We start from the raw sequence: 15,922 nt of genomic DNA on the forward strand, positions 1-15,922 counted from the left end.
TGATTAATTGTGTGAGGCATTTTGGCAGCGTCGAAGCTTGCAGGGATGCTAATAACGCGCGCTTGTAAACCTGACTGACAGGAACGCTCCGTCTCTCCCCCCCCCCCCTCGCGTGTAGGCGCGATCTTGGGTCGCTCGGAAACACAGGAATGTGTCTACTACAACGTCAGCTGGGAGAAGGACCGCACCAACCGCAGCGGCATCGAGCCCTGCTTCGGCGAGAAGGACAAGCGGCGGCACTGCTTCGCCACCTGGAAGAACATCTCCGGCTCCATCGAGATCGTCAAGCAGGGCTGCTGGCTCGATGACGTCAACTGCTACGACAGGTAACACACCTTCCCCGCCTGCGCACTCGGACATCTCGTAGCCGTTCTCTGTGGGTGACAAACTCTCGATTAGCGCAAGGATGGATCGAAATATTTCCTTAAAAACTTAGAAAAGCGCACTGAAAGTTAAACAATAAAAAATTATTGACCATGTGTTACACGTTGATTGTGTTTTCAATGCATTGAAATTCCCAGTTGATTGGCTCTCTCGATTGGCGGTGGACATCAGTTTGTTTTCAAAGGAAGAACTAATTTACACTACAGTGTCGATGACAATAAATGTGATGTATAGAAAAACGTAAAAGATTGTTTCGGGGAATTGCTAAAAGAAAGGCGTCGTTTTAACGAAATCTTGTTTTTAATTGTTCAGTTTTTTTTGAAAGGATTTACAACTCGACTCGCGATTTTTTTACTCAATGGTAAAAAAAAAAAAAAAGTCATACGATTATGTGGTTGTATTTTTGCTATTTTTCCTCTCTGTCAGATTGTGCAACTGCTTGCAGTGACACATCTTCCGTTATCTGATCAGGTGCATTGATGTGCCAGGTTAAAGAGCCCAGCGATTCCATTGTGTGAAAACAAGCGACGTTGAAAGCGCTTCTCGGTTACAGTGCCGGGCTTGCCTTTGCACGCAGGCGGACCTGTTTACCTCCCTGTCTCTACTACCTGCATGGATTTCTGCTGAGCAGCTGCAGAGCATGCCAGCACAGGATTATGCTTCCACACTCGCACGGTTATTATTAGGCTTTTGCAAGCTGGAAATATAAACCAGATAGAGGCACTTTCCTCTTCCCTCCGGTTTTGCAGCATGGGGGGGGATATCGTTGGCTTTACTTTTATGTGTTTATACGTTTGTCAACGTCTGATTTTGCTTAAATAAGGGAGCTTTTTCGTCACCGCGCTAGTCAGCACGGCAGAGAATATGTGACGGCGGAAATGCGGAAGGGCTGCCTGGGGGGGGGGGGGGGGGGGGGTGCTAGGGAGGTTTGGGATGGGGTTATGGTTCAGGGATGTGGGGTGTGTTTTAGGGATGTTTGGGACAGGGGTGTGTTTTAGGGATGTTTGGGACGGGGGTGTGTGTTAGGGATGTTTGGGACAGGGGAGTGTTTTAGGGGGGTTTGGTGTGACGGTGGCATCTCTGTCTTCTTCGCAGTAGCGAGTGTGTGGAGAAGAAGGAGGACCCAGACGTGTTCTTCTGCTGCTGTGAAGGGAACATGTGTAACGAGAAGTTCTTCTACAGCCCCGACACACAGCTGGTTCAGAGTAAGTACCTCTCCGGAGAGAAGCACGGAAACACCACACATCACATTCTCATCTCCTCCCACAGTCCGGGTGCCCAACCTTTATTTAACTCTCCTTTATTTTATCAGACATGATTCAGAACAAGCCGGGCATTGTCAGAGTACTGACTAATAAAACGCTGGAGTCAAATCTTGACTGGATATTGGGGACAAGTGTGATGCATTATGTATGCCCAATTTTCCGCTGCCTGCTGTCAGTTCTGTCTCTGGAATTAGGCCTATTTGCATAATATTCTTGATATTGCCAAAATGGTTGATTAGGCTTTCCCCGATTCTTAGCCCTGGCCTGTTTAACAAACTCAAGAATGTTTCAATGCCTCCTGTGAGGGTGATTTTGGAAGCGGTTCATGGTTAAATAAGTAAATAGTTCAGGGTATTTCGCTAGAGGAAGCACAAAAAAAAAAAATCACCACTCTGCTTTGCCTTTCCCACAGTTCTTTTCAGGCAGAAGCCGCTTTTTCAGTGTTCTTTCCATTACGTATCTGCGTTGAAGGGAAGAGCGGAGTGAGTGTGGATCTGAAATGTCAGCCTTGATTTAGGCCTATTACTCTTACTGCAGGTGTAGAGATGTGCCAATTCTGAGCCGTGTTTGCTCAACAATCGCTCAAATGCAGTTTGCAGCGCCAGGGACCGCATCCCTCGGCCCCGGTAAAATATGTTTGCCTTTGCTTTTCTCCCAGAGCTTGCCTCAACATGCACCATTAGCCTTTAAACATTACACAGTGATCGTTACCCAGAAAGAGAGCCATTTAAGCACCGCTACAATGCTTTTAGTACTTGTCTACCGCAAGCACTGAAAGCATTCTGCTGCACACGCCTTTGTAAATGTTACCAGTCGAAAGTTTGGACACACCTAATTACGATAATGGGAAACATGCATTCGAAGACATTTTGATGTTAAGACTTGTGCGTAAATGCTTGAAATTTGTTGCTTGGGCATCAGTGTCACTATTTGTATTTGTCTGTGTATGAATTTCTTTCCAATTTTTTTTTTTTAAATACTTTTTGGATTTGTTTTGATTTGTTTAACACTTTCTCTAAGTCACTGCATAACTCCATTTGTGTTGTTTCATAGTTTTGATGTCTTTACTATTATAAGATGTGTAAAATAGAAAAAATTAAGAAAAACCATTAAATGAGTAGGTGTGTCCAAACTTCTGACTGGTACTGTATTTCAGGGAAATGTGGCCATCCGTGGTTCGTTAGATCAAATTCCGAATTGTCTTGATTGGTTTGACAAGTACAACCCGAGTCGCTGAGGCCGGGTTGTCTAACGCGGCTGCAAATGGTACGACCTCCCTGAGCCGCTGTGTGGCTGTTTGAGCTGATCTGTTGAACAGCTGTCGCCTCTCGGGCCTCACTGCATCCTGTGGCTTGCAGGAGCTCTTGCGAGGGCAGAGTGTGTGGTTGCCTTAGTCATAAGCGCTTGAGCTTGTGGCTAACCGCACCCGGTCTCCTCTGATTTCAACTCTCACATCCAGTCATAAGACAAGTTTTCAAACCGCTAACCGCCCGAGTCTGACCTAATTTCACACGCTCATTCATACTGAGGCAGCAGGCGGAGTGTAGCTGCTAGGCTCTACTGGCCAGACCTGAGGACGTGTCGGCAGTTCATATTTTAGTTTGGACACTGACGCTCCGTCCTTGACTTCACCCTAATAATGTTACAGAATGTTTCATGGCTTCAGCTGTAGGTTTGGGCGTTGCCATTTACTTGTGGGCTGTAATTAAAACTGAGTTGTAAAAATGTGATAGAATATGTAATATCTCCCTGAATAAGGGCACCCTGTCTGCAAGCACAGCGCGTTTCCCTCCCTACGGGTCACAAACGTGTACTCCGTGTACGGCGCGGTGGGCGCAAGCATGTGTTAAACATTAGCTGCCATGTTAGCTGTGGAAGCGTTCGCGAGCGCTGCAAATGGTGGGTATAAGCGGTGAGGCGAACGGCGCGTCTCTGCCGAGCACAGTGGCTCACGGTGAAGTGTTGAGGGGGTGTTCTTTCACTAGCACCTGTCCTACATTCTGCCAACCTATGCTTCGTATCACCCGTACATCTCTATTCAGCGTAATTAAACCAGTGCACAAAAGCAGAGGGAAAAAAAAAAAATAGATGCCGTTTTGGGCATCAGTGTTTAAAATTCCTGCTCCGCTCAGGTGAAGCGAGGGAGTCCCTGGAGGCTGTGCACAAGATCTGATTTCTTCCCTCCTCTAACGCTCTCATGAATACATCTGCAGAAATTACTCGTTACCTCTGGAATGCCAAGGATAAAAAACGAGGGGGAGAAAAAACCTCCAGGAACAGTGAGGAATGGAGTGAGTGTGTCTGTGCTGTAGCCTTGCAGCAGGTTGGGGGGGCGGGGCGGGGTGGCATGGCGTGACCCTGGACGGAACAGCGGCACGCTCCGGGCCGTATGGCTTGCGTGGTACGGGCCGTATGCAGGGGATTTGCGTGTCGCTATATAGCTGGGGCTAATCCTAATTCTGACCTGGCCTTATCCCCGGTGAACTGACCCGGAGCACCAGAAGGGGGGTCGTCACGCTCGCTGGCCGCTTTAACCCCCCGCGGGCCTCGCTTCTGAGGGGAGGTCACGGGACGGTCCTTGCATGACCGCGAGCTCTTTATAGCCCGAGCGGCCATCGCAGTCAGCCGACGTGGTCGCGCTGTCTCCAGGGGGACGTCATTCCGGTCCTTCCGTGACCGCCCGGTGGTTTAAGTCCTTTCGGTGAGAGCGTGCAGCCTTCAGCCGGCTGAGGCGAAGGCCCCGAACCCAACCCCCCTCCCCCCCTCCTGGAGAGCGTCAATGTCCCATTCCCGAAGAGGGAAGGTGCAGTAATAAAAGGCTTTCAAGCGCTGCGCGGATCAAATGCTTACGGCGGATCAAGCGTCGCTGTCAAACGCCCGTGTGGAGCGCTGCCAAATGATAGAGGAGATTCCATCCCACTGCTGCACTGACTGTACCTCGCCGTGTTACTCACCAGCAGAAGTGCTACCTTTAGGAAGCAGTGCATGAAACAGCCTATTTGCTAATGTTCTGCCATAGACTGAACTCGCTGTTTGTTGAAGTGAATTGAAGATGCCACTTGAGCACCGTTCGTGGGTAAAGAGAAAAATGCTTATAAAGACATTTTAAATGTTCAGAAGAAGTTGAAAACGTTTAAAAGTTAGCAATGTGGAATGCAGGCTTGTCCTTTTTTAGGTTTTTTTTTTTTTTTGCTATGTCCAGTTGTTCTTTGGAGTTTGAACTTGATCAACACAATGCCAGAAAGTGAGCTGTGATACGTCGCTGTACGTGTGTACACATGTCTCTGTGTTGATATATGCAGGGCTGTGGGTGAGTGAGCTGGTGCAGGCGGTAACATTCAGTCCAGGACATTTGGCAGTTCCCCAAAAAGGGCAGAAAATATGAAAAGTAAAAAATCAATGACTTAACTGCCTATTTACAAATCTAGCCAGCCCAAGAGGCAGGGCGAAAAGAGGCGTCTATTTGCACAGGCAGATTGACTCGCAAGGCGCAAATGGCATTTGTACAAGAGCTAGCAAGAAGTTAGCAGGACCAACTTTCCCGCTTATGAGAGAAACCACCTTTTCCAGAACACATCACTGTAAAACCTTGATACTTGCAGTGCTAAGTAATAAGGGTACATTTGGAGCAGTGTAGTAGTTGATACACATATACGTTGATATACATGTATGATATACATACATATACACTCCCATACAGGGTTAATGTTTTATCTTCAAAACAGCTAGAGTTACACCCAGTTTCTCTCTCTCTCTCTATCTCTCTCTCTCTCTATCTCTCTCTCCCTCCTTCTAGCAACCTCGAACCCATTTCCACAGAAGCCCCAGCTGTTCAACACGCTGCTATACTCCCTGGTGCCCATCATGGGCATTGCTGCTATCGTGCTCTTCTCCTTCTGGATGTACCGGCATCACAAGCTGGCCTACCCGCCCGTCCTGGTGCCCACCCAAGTAAGTGCGATGCTGTCGTCACATTCGGCCGAGGACGTACACACTGTACTGTGAAACAGCATAAAGGCGGCACACAGACCCAGTGGAGGCTAGCCTTCTGTTATCCCCGACGCTGTTCGATACCCACTATTTTCCCCAGCAGTACCCTTGGTGTTACCTCTGTGATATTATGCTGGTGCTGGTGGTCTTAAGTGCCACTTGTGTTCTGACCCATTTTCTAGCAATTTAGTGTCAGTTTCTGCATGAAGTGACTGGAACATGCCTGCTGTTCCGCCTAAAGGCAGAAATTCTTTTGATTAGATCTGGCTTAATAAGCTGGTGTTGGCATCTGTCTGTCATACTGCATATATCTGAAGGCAGATCTTCAACACTGTAATCAGGTTACGTTCCAGCAAGAAATGAATATGAAAGGAATAGTAAGGCCCAGATTTGTGACCCATTCAGACATTTGAGCCATTTAAAGAGAGCTAGACACACAACACAACACCGTGAACATGACCCTCTCACCTGGAAACATACAGAGAGAGTGCTTAGCCGTGCGAAGTGTACACTTCACAGTGCAAAGAGAGTGCTAAACAGCACAGCATGATTAGTAGAGCATAGCGTGTACTTAGCAATGCGGTGTGTTTACCGGAGCATACAGTGTGCTTAGTAGCGCACAAAGTCTGCTTTGCAGCGCAAAGTATGCTAAAATAGCGCAGTGTGCTTAGTGGTGCATAGAGCTTGCCTAGCGGGGCGGTGTGCTTTGTAGTGTACAGAGGGCCCGGCTAAATTGTAACACAGGAACAGCTTCCCACTAATGCTGGGAAATGCGAGCAGGCTTATTCACAGATACTATTTGTCTGCGGCGGTTTCATGAAGGTTGGCCTGCGTGTATAACTAGACATACAGCTTTGTCTTGACATGGCTTGTAAGTAACAGCCAGTATAGTGTAGGTATAGTTGAGTACAAGTTTCCTTCATTTGCTAAAGATAGACTGTCATCACTTTCTTTTACTTAGATTTTTTTTTAATTGTTTTGTTTCAAAATCTAACAAGCTTTCAGGGTTGAGAATGTTCAACAATAGTGCTGAGCACTTTTTCACCTGGTCAATGGAAACGCTGAGTGGGTCTTTTTCCATTTCCCTGCTTGTTAGCACATTTATACTAATGCACACAATGCACAGTAATGTTGGGGGGATGGTTTAGTTGTTTCACCTGCAACAATTTTGAAACTCTTTGGAGAGAGCTTTGGTTAATTAACATCAGTTTTAGAATAGATTATATTCCATTTTCTTGTCTTGATCATTGACTCTTGTTAAGCGAATCCCAAATAATGCAGGCAATGCATCACCTTGTACTGATATCAGTGATACCAGAAGTTGGAGCATTCCTGTCATCTGGAGGGTCCAGCTCCATTCCCCTGAACACACACACACACACACACACACACACACACACGTTTTTGTGTACCCCAGGCTCTCGCCCAGCACAAGCCGCCTCCTCCAAACCAGGATCTAACCTTACCCCTCCCACGCTCTCTGCTGTACCCCAGGGTCTCACCCGCCCCCCCACACACGCGCTCCCCTGCCAGGTCGGTGGGGTGCAGTGTGTGAGTGCTCATTCATGTGTGCTGCAGGCCCGGGGAAGCGTCAGAGGCTGGAAGGGAAAGGCAGGGCGCGCGTAAACAGATGAATAATGCAGGCGCTCTCCTGCACACTTTTAGCTATGCAGCTATAAAAAGGCAGTTTGGAGGCAGGGCCAGGGAACATCAATGTTTAATCAATAATGCATCTGCTTTGAACAGAAGTGCTGATTGCCTTCAAGCGGACGACCTTTGACATTGGAGCTCTCCCTGTTTGACTCTTAATTTCCGTGTCATGGCAAATTTGTTCTAAGCTGGCATGAAATGATGAACCACTATTTACTAGTATGTTTTTTTTCTCCAGCTCTTTTTTCCCTTCGGAGTTCATTTTCTTTGTTTTTTTTATGTTGTGTATGTAATCCATTTATATCACGTAGCTATTCTTGCCCTCTAGAACAGCATAATCAGTAGAATGAATAGTACATAATTTCATAAATGCTGTTCAAATTCATTTTGCTCTTTTTAGATTTGTCATTTCCATACTGTAATTCAAGGGGTATTGTATTCGATACACATGCATATATTTAAGTCTAAATATATACAGATCCATAAAGCAGACAAACATTATCGGCATGTGAAATGGTGTGCATATTTTATTTTGCTCTTTTTAGATAGATTTGTCCATTTCCATACTGTATTTCAATGGGTATTGTATTTGATATGCACGCACATATAAGTATAAATACATACAGATCCATAAAGCAGATGAACCTTATTGGCATGTGAAATGGAGTGCATAGTACATTGAGATGTGATGGGGGTGAGTCCAGGTCAGCTGTCCCAGCCTTTCCCATGCGCATGAGTGCTGTTTTTACGGCAGGCTCGTTCACTCAGCCGCACACACCCATCAGCACCTTAAAAATGCAGCAGGGGGGAGGGTCTGCAGGGGCCCCCACAGCACTAAATATGTAATACCGTCACCCCCGCACCCCACCCTGCCTTAAACAGTGCGTAGCATCAGCTTTTCCATTATATTATATTCCATTTACAAATAAGGCACCATCAGCAGCAGGTTGTATAACCTTTACCATGACAGAGATGTAATGCGTGGCCCTGACATCACACTCTTTGCGTTGGAGTGGGAGTCGTGTTAAAGCGTGTCCCCCGAACGCCACCCCGGTGTGATTTATTGAACCGGTGTGCATGTTTAGCACATTTCGGGAGCACCACCCCAACGTGATTTATTGAATCGGTGTATGCATTCGGCTTTCTTCTGGAACGCCACACCGCTGTGATTCATCACGGTTTTGCATCGGACACACTTGTGGAACCCCTTGCGCGCAGTGGTTCCCGCACGTTCCCGTTAATTGGAGCGCAAGCGGCGAGCGGCGCGGGCGGAAACGGGGCCGCGCTTCCTGCAGGCCGCGGCTGCCGCGTGTGCGTGCCGCCGCGGGGCTGTTAAACGCCCCGGCCGGGTCCCGGCGCAGTGCGCGCATTACCGCTGCCGGTGATTAATCCTCATTAAGTCGCAGGAGAGCTCGCCCACACCGGAGCGTTGTGCTCACTCATTCGCTAAAGAAGAGGCGTTGCGGGTAAAGGAAAAAAAAAACAATTCGCAGGCCGTGTTTTCAGACTGCGCAGAATAACATCGTACGTCAAATAGACAGCGGTGCTGTCGCAGAAACTTGAAATGCATCATTCCTCTATTAGTCCTGTTTGGCTGATGCCTCTCCTGTATTGCAGTCAGATGGTCTGGGGTGTGAAATACTTGTGTGATACAGATGTCAGACTCTGAGGTCATGGCAGCGGGAGATCCCCAGATCGCGGGTGTGTTCTGCTCTGGAGCTGTGGTGCTGGGGTCAGCCATCGGGAGCTGGCGTGGCAGGGCTCTCTGCTGCTAAAACAAAGCACAGCATGTGTCAGCAAGCACAGCGCCAGCAAAGCTGCTCTGACTGCGGTCCTGCTACACCGGCGCTGTGATGCAGCCCAGGCCTGCGAGCCCTCTGGCAGTGCCGATTCTGCTGCAGGTTGTCCCTCTACACCAGCGCTGTGATACAGTAGCCGTGCTGATTCTGCTGCAGATTGTCCCTCTACACCTGCGCTGTGATACAGTAGCCGTGCCGATTCTGCTGCAGGTTGTCCCTCTACACCTGCGCTGTGATACAGTAGCCGTGCCGATTCTGCTGCAGGTTGTCCCTCTACACCAGCGCTTTGATACAGTAGCCGTGCCGATTCTGCTGCAGATTGTCCCTCTACACCAGCGCTGTGATAGAGTAGCCGTGCTGATTCTGCTGCAGGTTGTCCCTCTACACCTGCGCTGTGATACAGTAGCCATGCTGATTCTGCTGCAGGTTGTCCCTCTACACCAGCGCTGTGATACAGTAGCCGTGCTGATTCTGCTGCAGATTGTCCCTCTACACCAGCGCTTTGATACAGTAGCCGTGCTGATTCTGCTGCAGATTGTCCCTCTACACCAGCACTGTGATACAGTAGCCGTGCCGATTCTGCTGCAGATCGTCCCGCCACACCAGTGCTGTCGATGCGGTGCGTGTGAATCTGCAGGCAGGTCCACTCTCCCGAACACCGCGCCTCCCGTGCAGTGCGATGCAAAGCAGGCAGGGGGTAGGAGCTGAGCCCATTCATTATGCATCTGCTTTTTAAAGGCAGCCCTTGTTAGAGATGCTGAGCTGAGGAGCATTTCCCCAGACTGCGTGCGGAGCGAAAGGTGGACAGCCTTTTAAAGGGACGGCGCCGGTACCTACGCTTGTCTTGGAATGGGATCTAAAGGCTCCTCTCGCATTCCCGCAGCAGCGCCTGCAGTTAGGGTAGCACGCTGCCTGTTTTCCAGGTTTCCTGATGAGGAGGGCCAGTGAGTCAGCCCGTAATCCGGGTTTAATTGACAGGATTGCATAAAGCAGGGGGAGTATCAGAAATGGCACAAGGATACACACTTGATTGTTTTTTTTTTTTTTTTTTTTTTTACAACATCCTGAGGATACAGATACAGTCATGTCTGAGTTGTGAATGCCAGAGCTTTATCTGACTTTCCATCTACTGCTCACTTACTCTGGAAAAGACAATCATCACCTCAGTCAGCTCCTATGGGACGATCTGATGAGTCCGGGCAAACTCACAGACCAACAAAAAGGGAACGTTTTGTGCTTGTTGCTGTGATCCAATGTGCGAATCTTACACGCGTGCCAGGTAGCGGCGAAGAATAGGGCTGATTAGCGATGAAGAATAGAGCGGTCTCTCCGTACGTCTCCTTCGTCCTGTGTGTCACAGCTAAGTGTTCCCTACCCTTTCTTCGAGTCTTACCACAAGGTCCCCCCTTGCTGTGCGCTTTCACACCGAGGCCCGCCCGTTTCATCAGGCGCTGATCCGAGGTCAGGGAAGCTGGTATCGATCCAGCCTCTGACTGCGCTGACAGCTGCTCTCAGATCAGAGGCGGGGGAGGGAGAAGGTGGGGGGTTGGGGGGGCGTGAACACTTCCCTGCCCGTCTCGTCAGACCGCCGCTGCAGCCACGTCACAGTGCTCGCTCTCACCCTCACCGGAAGCAGTAATATCTCTCCGCCTCTTTCTTTCCTTCACTAGCACGCCTTTCATATAATGATAGAGGTAAGAGAAGTTTCACTTACTCAAACCCCCCCTTCCCATTTTGATTTCTGAATGGTCATACCCTTGGTGCATTTTTAAATGCTGCCCCCCCCCCCCCCCTTCCTGTATATTACCACACTCAGGAAGATTTCAGTTTTGTTCATTTGCTTTTTATTGCATGGGTGTTCTCATCCCTCCCCCAAATGGACTGCAAACCCAGAGACTTAATCTGCGTGCATGCACCGTCATGCCTGCGCATCTCTCAGCATGGATGTCTGCTTGTGATGGTCGTGTCTCTGCACTGCTCTCTGCCCGCGGATATAATGAGTTGGGGGAAACCCAGCTTGCCGCGCCCCCGGAAGGCCCGGCTTCAGCTCGGTGGCTCCAGGCAGACTAGTGGAGTGGGTGAAGGAGTGGATCGCCATGTGAACTCGTGGCTCCACGGACTCGTCAGTAGTGTAATAGGTGTGACAGAAACTGGCATTGAAAGCCTTTATGTGCTTCCGTAAGGTGAAAAGGGTCAGCGGGAGGCCCTGCCTTACACTGTCCATTTAGCAAGTGCGCTGCGCATATGTAGGGTGGCAGTGTAGCATAGCAGGGCTTGTAACCAAAAGGCGGTAGGTTCGAAGATACCGCTGTTGTGCCCTTGGGCAAGGTACTTAACCTCCAATTGCCTCAGTAAATATCCAGCTGTAAAATGGATAACCATGTAAAAAAAAAACTGTAACCTATGTAATTCTGCTAAAGGCCAATAATGCAATAACGTAACGTAGTGACATGCATCTTCCAGCCATGTCACCAGTCTAGGGACTCTGGGGCAGAAGGAGCTGTTGGAGGAAGGGAAAGAGGAGGAGGCTTCCTGCAATTTTTCCCCCTGTTTTCATTTTCCCACATCTGCTGACAAAGTGTAATTCAAGCGTCCCGCCGGTTCCCATGGTTACAGATGGGATTCAGTGACACTGAATGACAGATGGGGTTGGGAACAAAGCTGGCAAACACGGAAAGCTTAAGCACGTACCCCCCCCCCCCCCCCCCCCCCGACCCCACCCACCGAGACAGTCCGCCACACCCTCAGCTTTTTCCCCACCAAGACAGCCCCTCCTCCGTCACCCCACTGAATTGTGGGGAAACTGCTTATTCAGGTCCCCTCCCCCAATGCGCTGCTGGCCTTGGATATTTTTCACAAGAAACTGGCTGATCTTTCAGATATGAGTAACGCGTCGGTTTTTGCCTTCAGACCCATAATAGAATTACAACACAGTAGAGTAAATCTTTAATGCCCCGACGGGCAATTTACTTTGCAGCATGTCAGCTTAAATCCGCTAAATCAATTCACATAGACAATTACATAGAATTTACACAGAAATCACATAGCCATTTCATAGTAAAATTACAGATCCACCCCCCCCATGGAATCCCTTCAGCTCATGGCTTAAGCTGTGTCCTGATTTAAAATGCTGATTGCAGTTAGGCATCTGCCTCTGAGGTAACTGGAGAACGCTGGTTAGATGCACTCCAGCTGCTGCATATTATAGCACAGTCTCAGCATCCAGCTCGGTTTATTTTTGATTTTGATAGAGGCTACTCTACTATGACGAAGGCTATAACCGAATGAGTAAATGACCTATTAAAGAGAACCATGTTTTATCCACCTTAAAATGTTTCCTGAGTGGGGGGGGGAAAGGTATCAGATCCAAGTTTGTTGTCAGCAGTTGTCTTGGGTTAACAGTTGTCCAACACACACAACAGTGGTGAAAGAACACACCCTTGTGCTTGGGCCAATCACTATTGGGTACAGAAAGCTTTGGAGTCTGGATTGTAAATAACCCTTAGTCTGATCACCTGCATCCCACTTCCACACACAGAGATGAATAACCTGTGCTTCACACCATGCCAGTGTTTGCATCTTAATATGCGCATATAAGCATTAGAAATTGCCCAGAAACAACCGTCTTGTTTTACACTCTGAGAACGCACTGTAACTTTATATCATATTCTAATACAGTAACATCCGTGTGTTAGTAGTACAGGACACTTCCACAAAAAGAATAAAGAAATTCAGAGTGTTTAATTTAGTTTTTGTGACTCTGCATTGGTTTAATAATTGCATTGGTTTAATAAACTTCACAAAACAAAATTGTAAGCGTGTAGCATTGTCTGCTTATGGCCCTGACCCTGAGCAATGTCATGGCTGCTGTGTAAGCTGGCCCACTCCATCTCCTACACCTGCTCTGCTCTTTCCTTTCTTCTTGCTGTCGTACCGTCCGGTTATGTCCATCTTTTTGTGCTCTCTCACTCCGGGAGCGCACACGTGGAAACCTGCGTGCTAGCTGACTTTGCCGTTTGTTTTGGGCCTGCTCCATACCACCTTAGATGTGTCTCTCTTGATGTCTTACACTTGGTTCATTAATATCTTTTCTGTTGAATGGTTGTATTCTTTTCTGAATGGAGAGTGGCATAGACTTCTGGATTTAATTATCGTGGATTTGATTGAACACTCCTTTTATACAGCAGTCTAATGCACTTGTACGTTCTGAAATCTGAATGTTAAAGAGTGAAAGAGAAAGGCATTTTGAGAAGGGCACTGAAATACGGGAGCATTACAGATGTGGGCCAAGAAGGATGCAGGGCTCTGGTGTAGCAAAGCCTAGCAGATGTCCCATGCAGAAGAGACAAGGCAGGCACACACACACACACACACACACACACACACACACACACACACACACACACACACACACACACACACACACACACACACACACACACACAGAAACATACCCGTGCACCAGGAGAGAGGTCATATTCATACTGTTACAGTCCCTCACTCTGTCTCTCACGTGTCATTTTTGCGTTCCTGAACACGTTTCATTTTCGCTTATCTCCTTAGTTTCCTTGAAAATGGCATTCTCTCAGTGCGAACCAGAAAGACGATCAAACACGGAGGTGCGAAAATCGTTCCGGCATGCCGCGTCCAAACCGGCGCAAACCGACGGTTGCCAGGCGCGTTCGGTGCCGGCAGCGCCAGCCTCGCCTTCAGCTCACTCGCGCCGCGGCATTCCGGGTTTCAGCGCGCCGTTCCCGCGCGGAACGCCAGCTGGGCACTTTGAGGAGCTGCGAGACGCAGACGCGGCACACCCTCGCAGCGGAGCGGCGCACGGCTGCCACGGGGCAGCGCTCCCAGCGCTTTCGCGCATGCCGTTCGAGTTCTAACCCGTCACGTTCTGATCTGTCGCTTCGCTGCGGGAAAAGGAAAAGGTGTGACGAATTTGTTTGGTTTGTCGCTGGTGAAATGTATGTATGTCTGCCGGCGTCTGGATACGTGACGCAGTTCCAGTAAGTTTATACATTGTCAACAATAGTTCCCAACATGAAAGAATGCTGCCTAGAATCCTATACGTTGTCAGCTCTCCTTTTTTTATTTATTTATTTTTTTTGAAATCCCAAAATAGAGGAATTGCAGTGACATTAGCCCAGTATTAATGCAGTGACATTAGGCCCGTAGTAGCTGTCCCTGTCCCCAGCTGATTAACACTGAAAGGCATGTGCAGGACACTCCCTCCAGCCTTCATGGTGAAATATGCTGTGCACTCCTCTGCTGCATCTCTGGACGCGAGTTTCTCATTCCTTCTCAGTGTGGCTGCAAAGGGCATTACCCTGAAACCCCCTCAGATAACGGCTCATAGACTTTCCATTGCTTGTTTAATGTCTGTGGAGTCTGGTGGACGCACCTTGCCACTGTTGCACGGGTCTGTCTTAGAGAGTATCATTGCATCAGCGTTCCTTTCTCCTTCATCCTGTCATTGTCATCCGGGAAACTGCATGGTAAAGGTTGTGCTGGAACCACCAGTGCTGTTTGTAAAGCTGTGTGCGGTTGACCCCAATTGAGAAGCTATCCAGTAGCTATGCGGGGGGGGGGGGGGGGGGGGGGGGTCCATAGCAGTTTGAAAGGTCTGTTTACAGTAAATAGAGTGAAATGCTTGAACTGAGACCTCCTTTGGAGTAAACTCGGTAACAGAAATGGATCAGTTGAATGGCAGTGCAGAGCTTCTAGGGCTTTATGATGGGATTCCCATACAGCCCAAACCCTGGTTTCTGATCAAGCCACACCTCTGTGTCCTGGAGAGGGTGAGCAGCCCGCTGGATCGGGCTTTGTTGACACTTGAAGTTTTTTTTTTTTTTGCTATGGTTTTTCTTCCACTCAGATCAAGTATATCTTACGATGTGATTTCAGGTGTTCCCAGAGGACATTTTCTGAAATATTTGGAATGCGATTAGTGAAGCAGTCTGTGACAGTTTGTTTGTGTTGAAATAACATTTGATGGATTGATGGATGGATTGATTGATTGGTTGATTGATTGGTGCTGTTTTCTTTGCCTTCAAGGATCCAGGCCCAACACCTCCCTCTCCCATCCTCGGGCAGAAGCCGCTGCAGTTGCTGGAGATAAAAGCCAGGGGGCGCTTTGGTTGCGTGTGGAAGGCACAGCTACTCAATGACTACGTGGCTGTCAAGATTTTCCCTATTCAGGTATCTGCCATATATCCCCTGTTACTTTTCAGGACGGTGACAGACCACATAAAAGAGTACAACGATGTAATGGAGAAGACTGGAAGCATTTCTGATCAAATTCTGTGTAAATCTGCTATTAAATAATGTCTGAGGGGATAGAATGGTTTAGACAGTTAGAGAGGCAAAACAATACTGTGCTTGCTTGCAGAATAATGCTGCCTGTTGTGTAATGATCAACATTAAAACTAATCCAATAAGTGCTGGTCACCCAAAGGCTCAAGGGATTTTTTGTCCCTCTGAGAAAGGTTACATGTCATTATTGTAAACATCATAAAACTGTCACCGCACAAAGGAGGAGTGAGAAAGTGAGAACTTTTTATCACCTTCTTTTTCATGTTTCTCCTGTTGTTTCTGGGCCTTTTACTGACATGTCTGTCACAGCACATGAGGCTACTCTGTCTTTATATGGCCAGACACTCGACTTTAACCTCCCAGCACTGAAGTTACCACAGGACAGCCTGCATCACTGCAAATACAGGCTTCTTTGCATGAATTTGAGAGGTGTCTACTCCATCCACCAGCAGTGCTGTAAACCATGATTAGATTATTTTCATTTAGCAGACACTTTTATCTGGCTTGCATATCTCACAG

At 48.2% G+C, this 15,922-nt stretch overlaps 1 protein-coding gene across 2 annotated transcripts in view; it reads left to right on the forward strand.

Moving 5' to 3' along the window:
• The window catches only part of LOC118785500 (activin receptor type-2A), a 48,820-nt gene that overhangs the window by 25,360 nt on the left and 7,538 nt on the right, over window positions 1-15,922 (forward strand). The window contains exons 2-6 of one of the 2 annotated variants that reach the window (XM_036540193.1): window positions 119-326; window positions 1,480-1,589; window positions 5,446-5,600; window positions 10,759-10,782; window positions 15,146-15,289. In XM_036540193.1, coding sequence (XP_036396086.1) covers window positions 119-326; window positions 1,480-1,589; window positions 5,446-5,600; window positions 10,759-10,782; window positions 15,146-15,289 — 641 coding nt within the window. The remainder of the gene's footprint in view (window positions 1-118; window positions 327-1,479; window positions 1,590-5,445; window positions 5,601-10,758; window positions 10,783-15,145; window positions 15,290-15,922) is intronic. The other variant, XM_036540194.1, reaches the window with a different exon arrangement.

Source organism: Megalops cyprinoides, chromosome 11, assembly GCF_013368585.1.
Source record: "Megalops cyprinoides isolate fMegCyp1 chromosome 11, fMegCyp1.pri, whole genome shotgun sequence".
In the NCBI taxonomy this organism is placed as follows: domain Eukaryota; kingdom Metazoa; phylum Chordata; class Actinopteri; order Elopiformes; family Megalopidae; genus Megalops; species Megalops cyprinoides.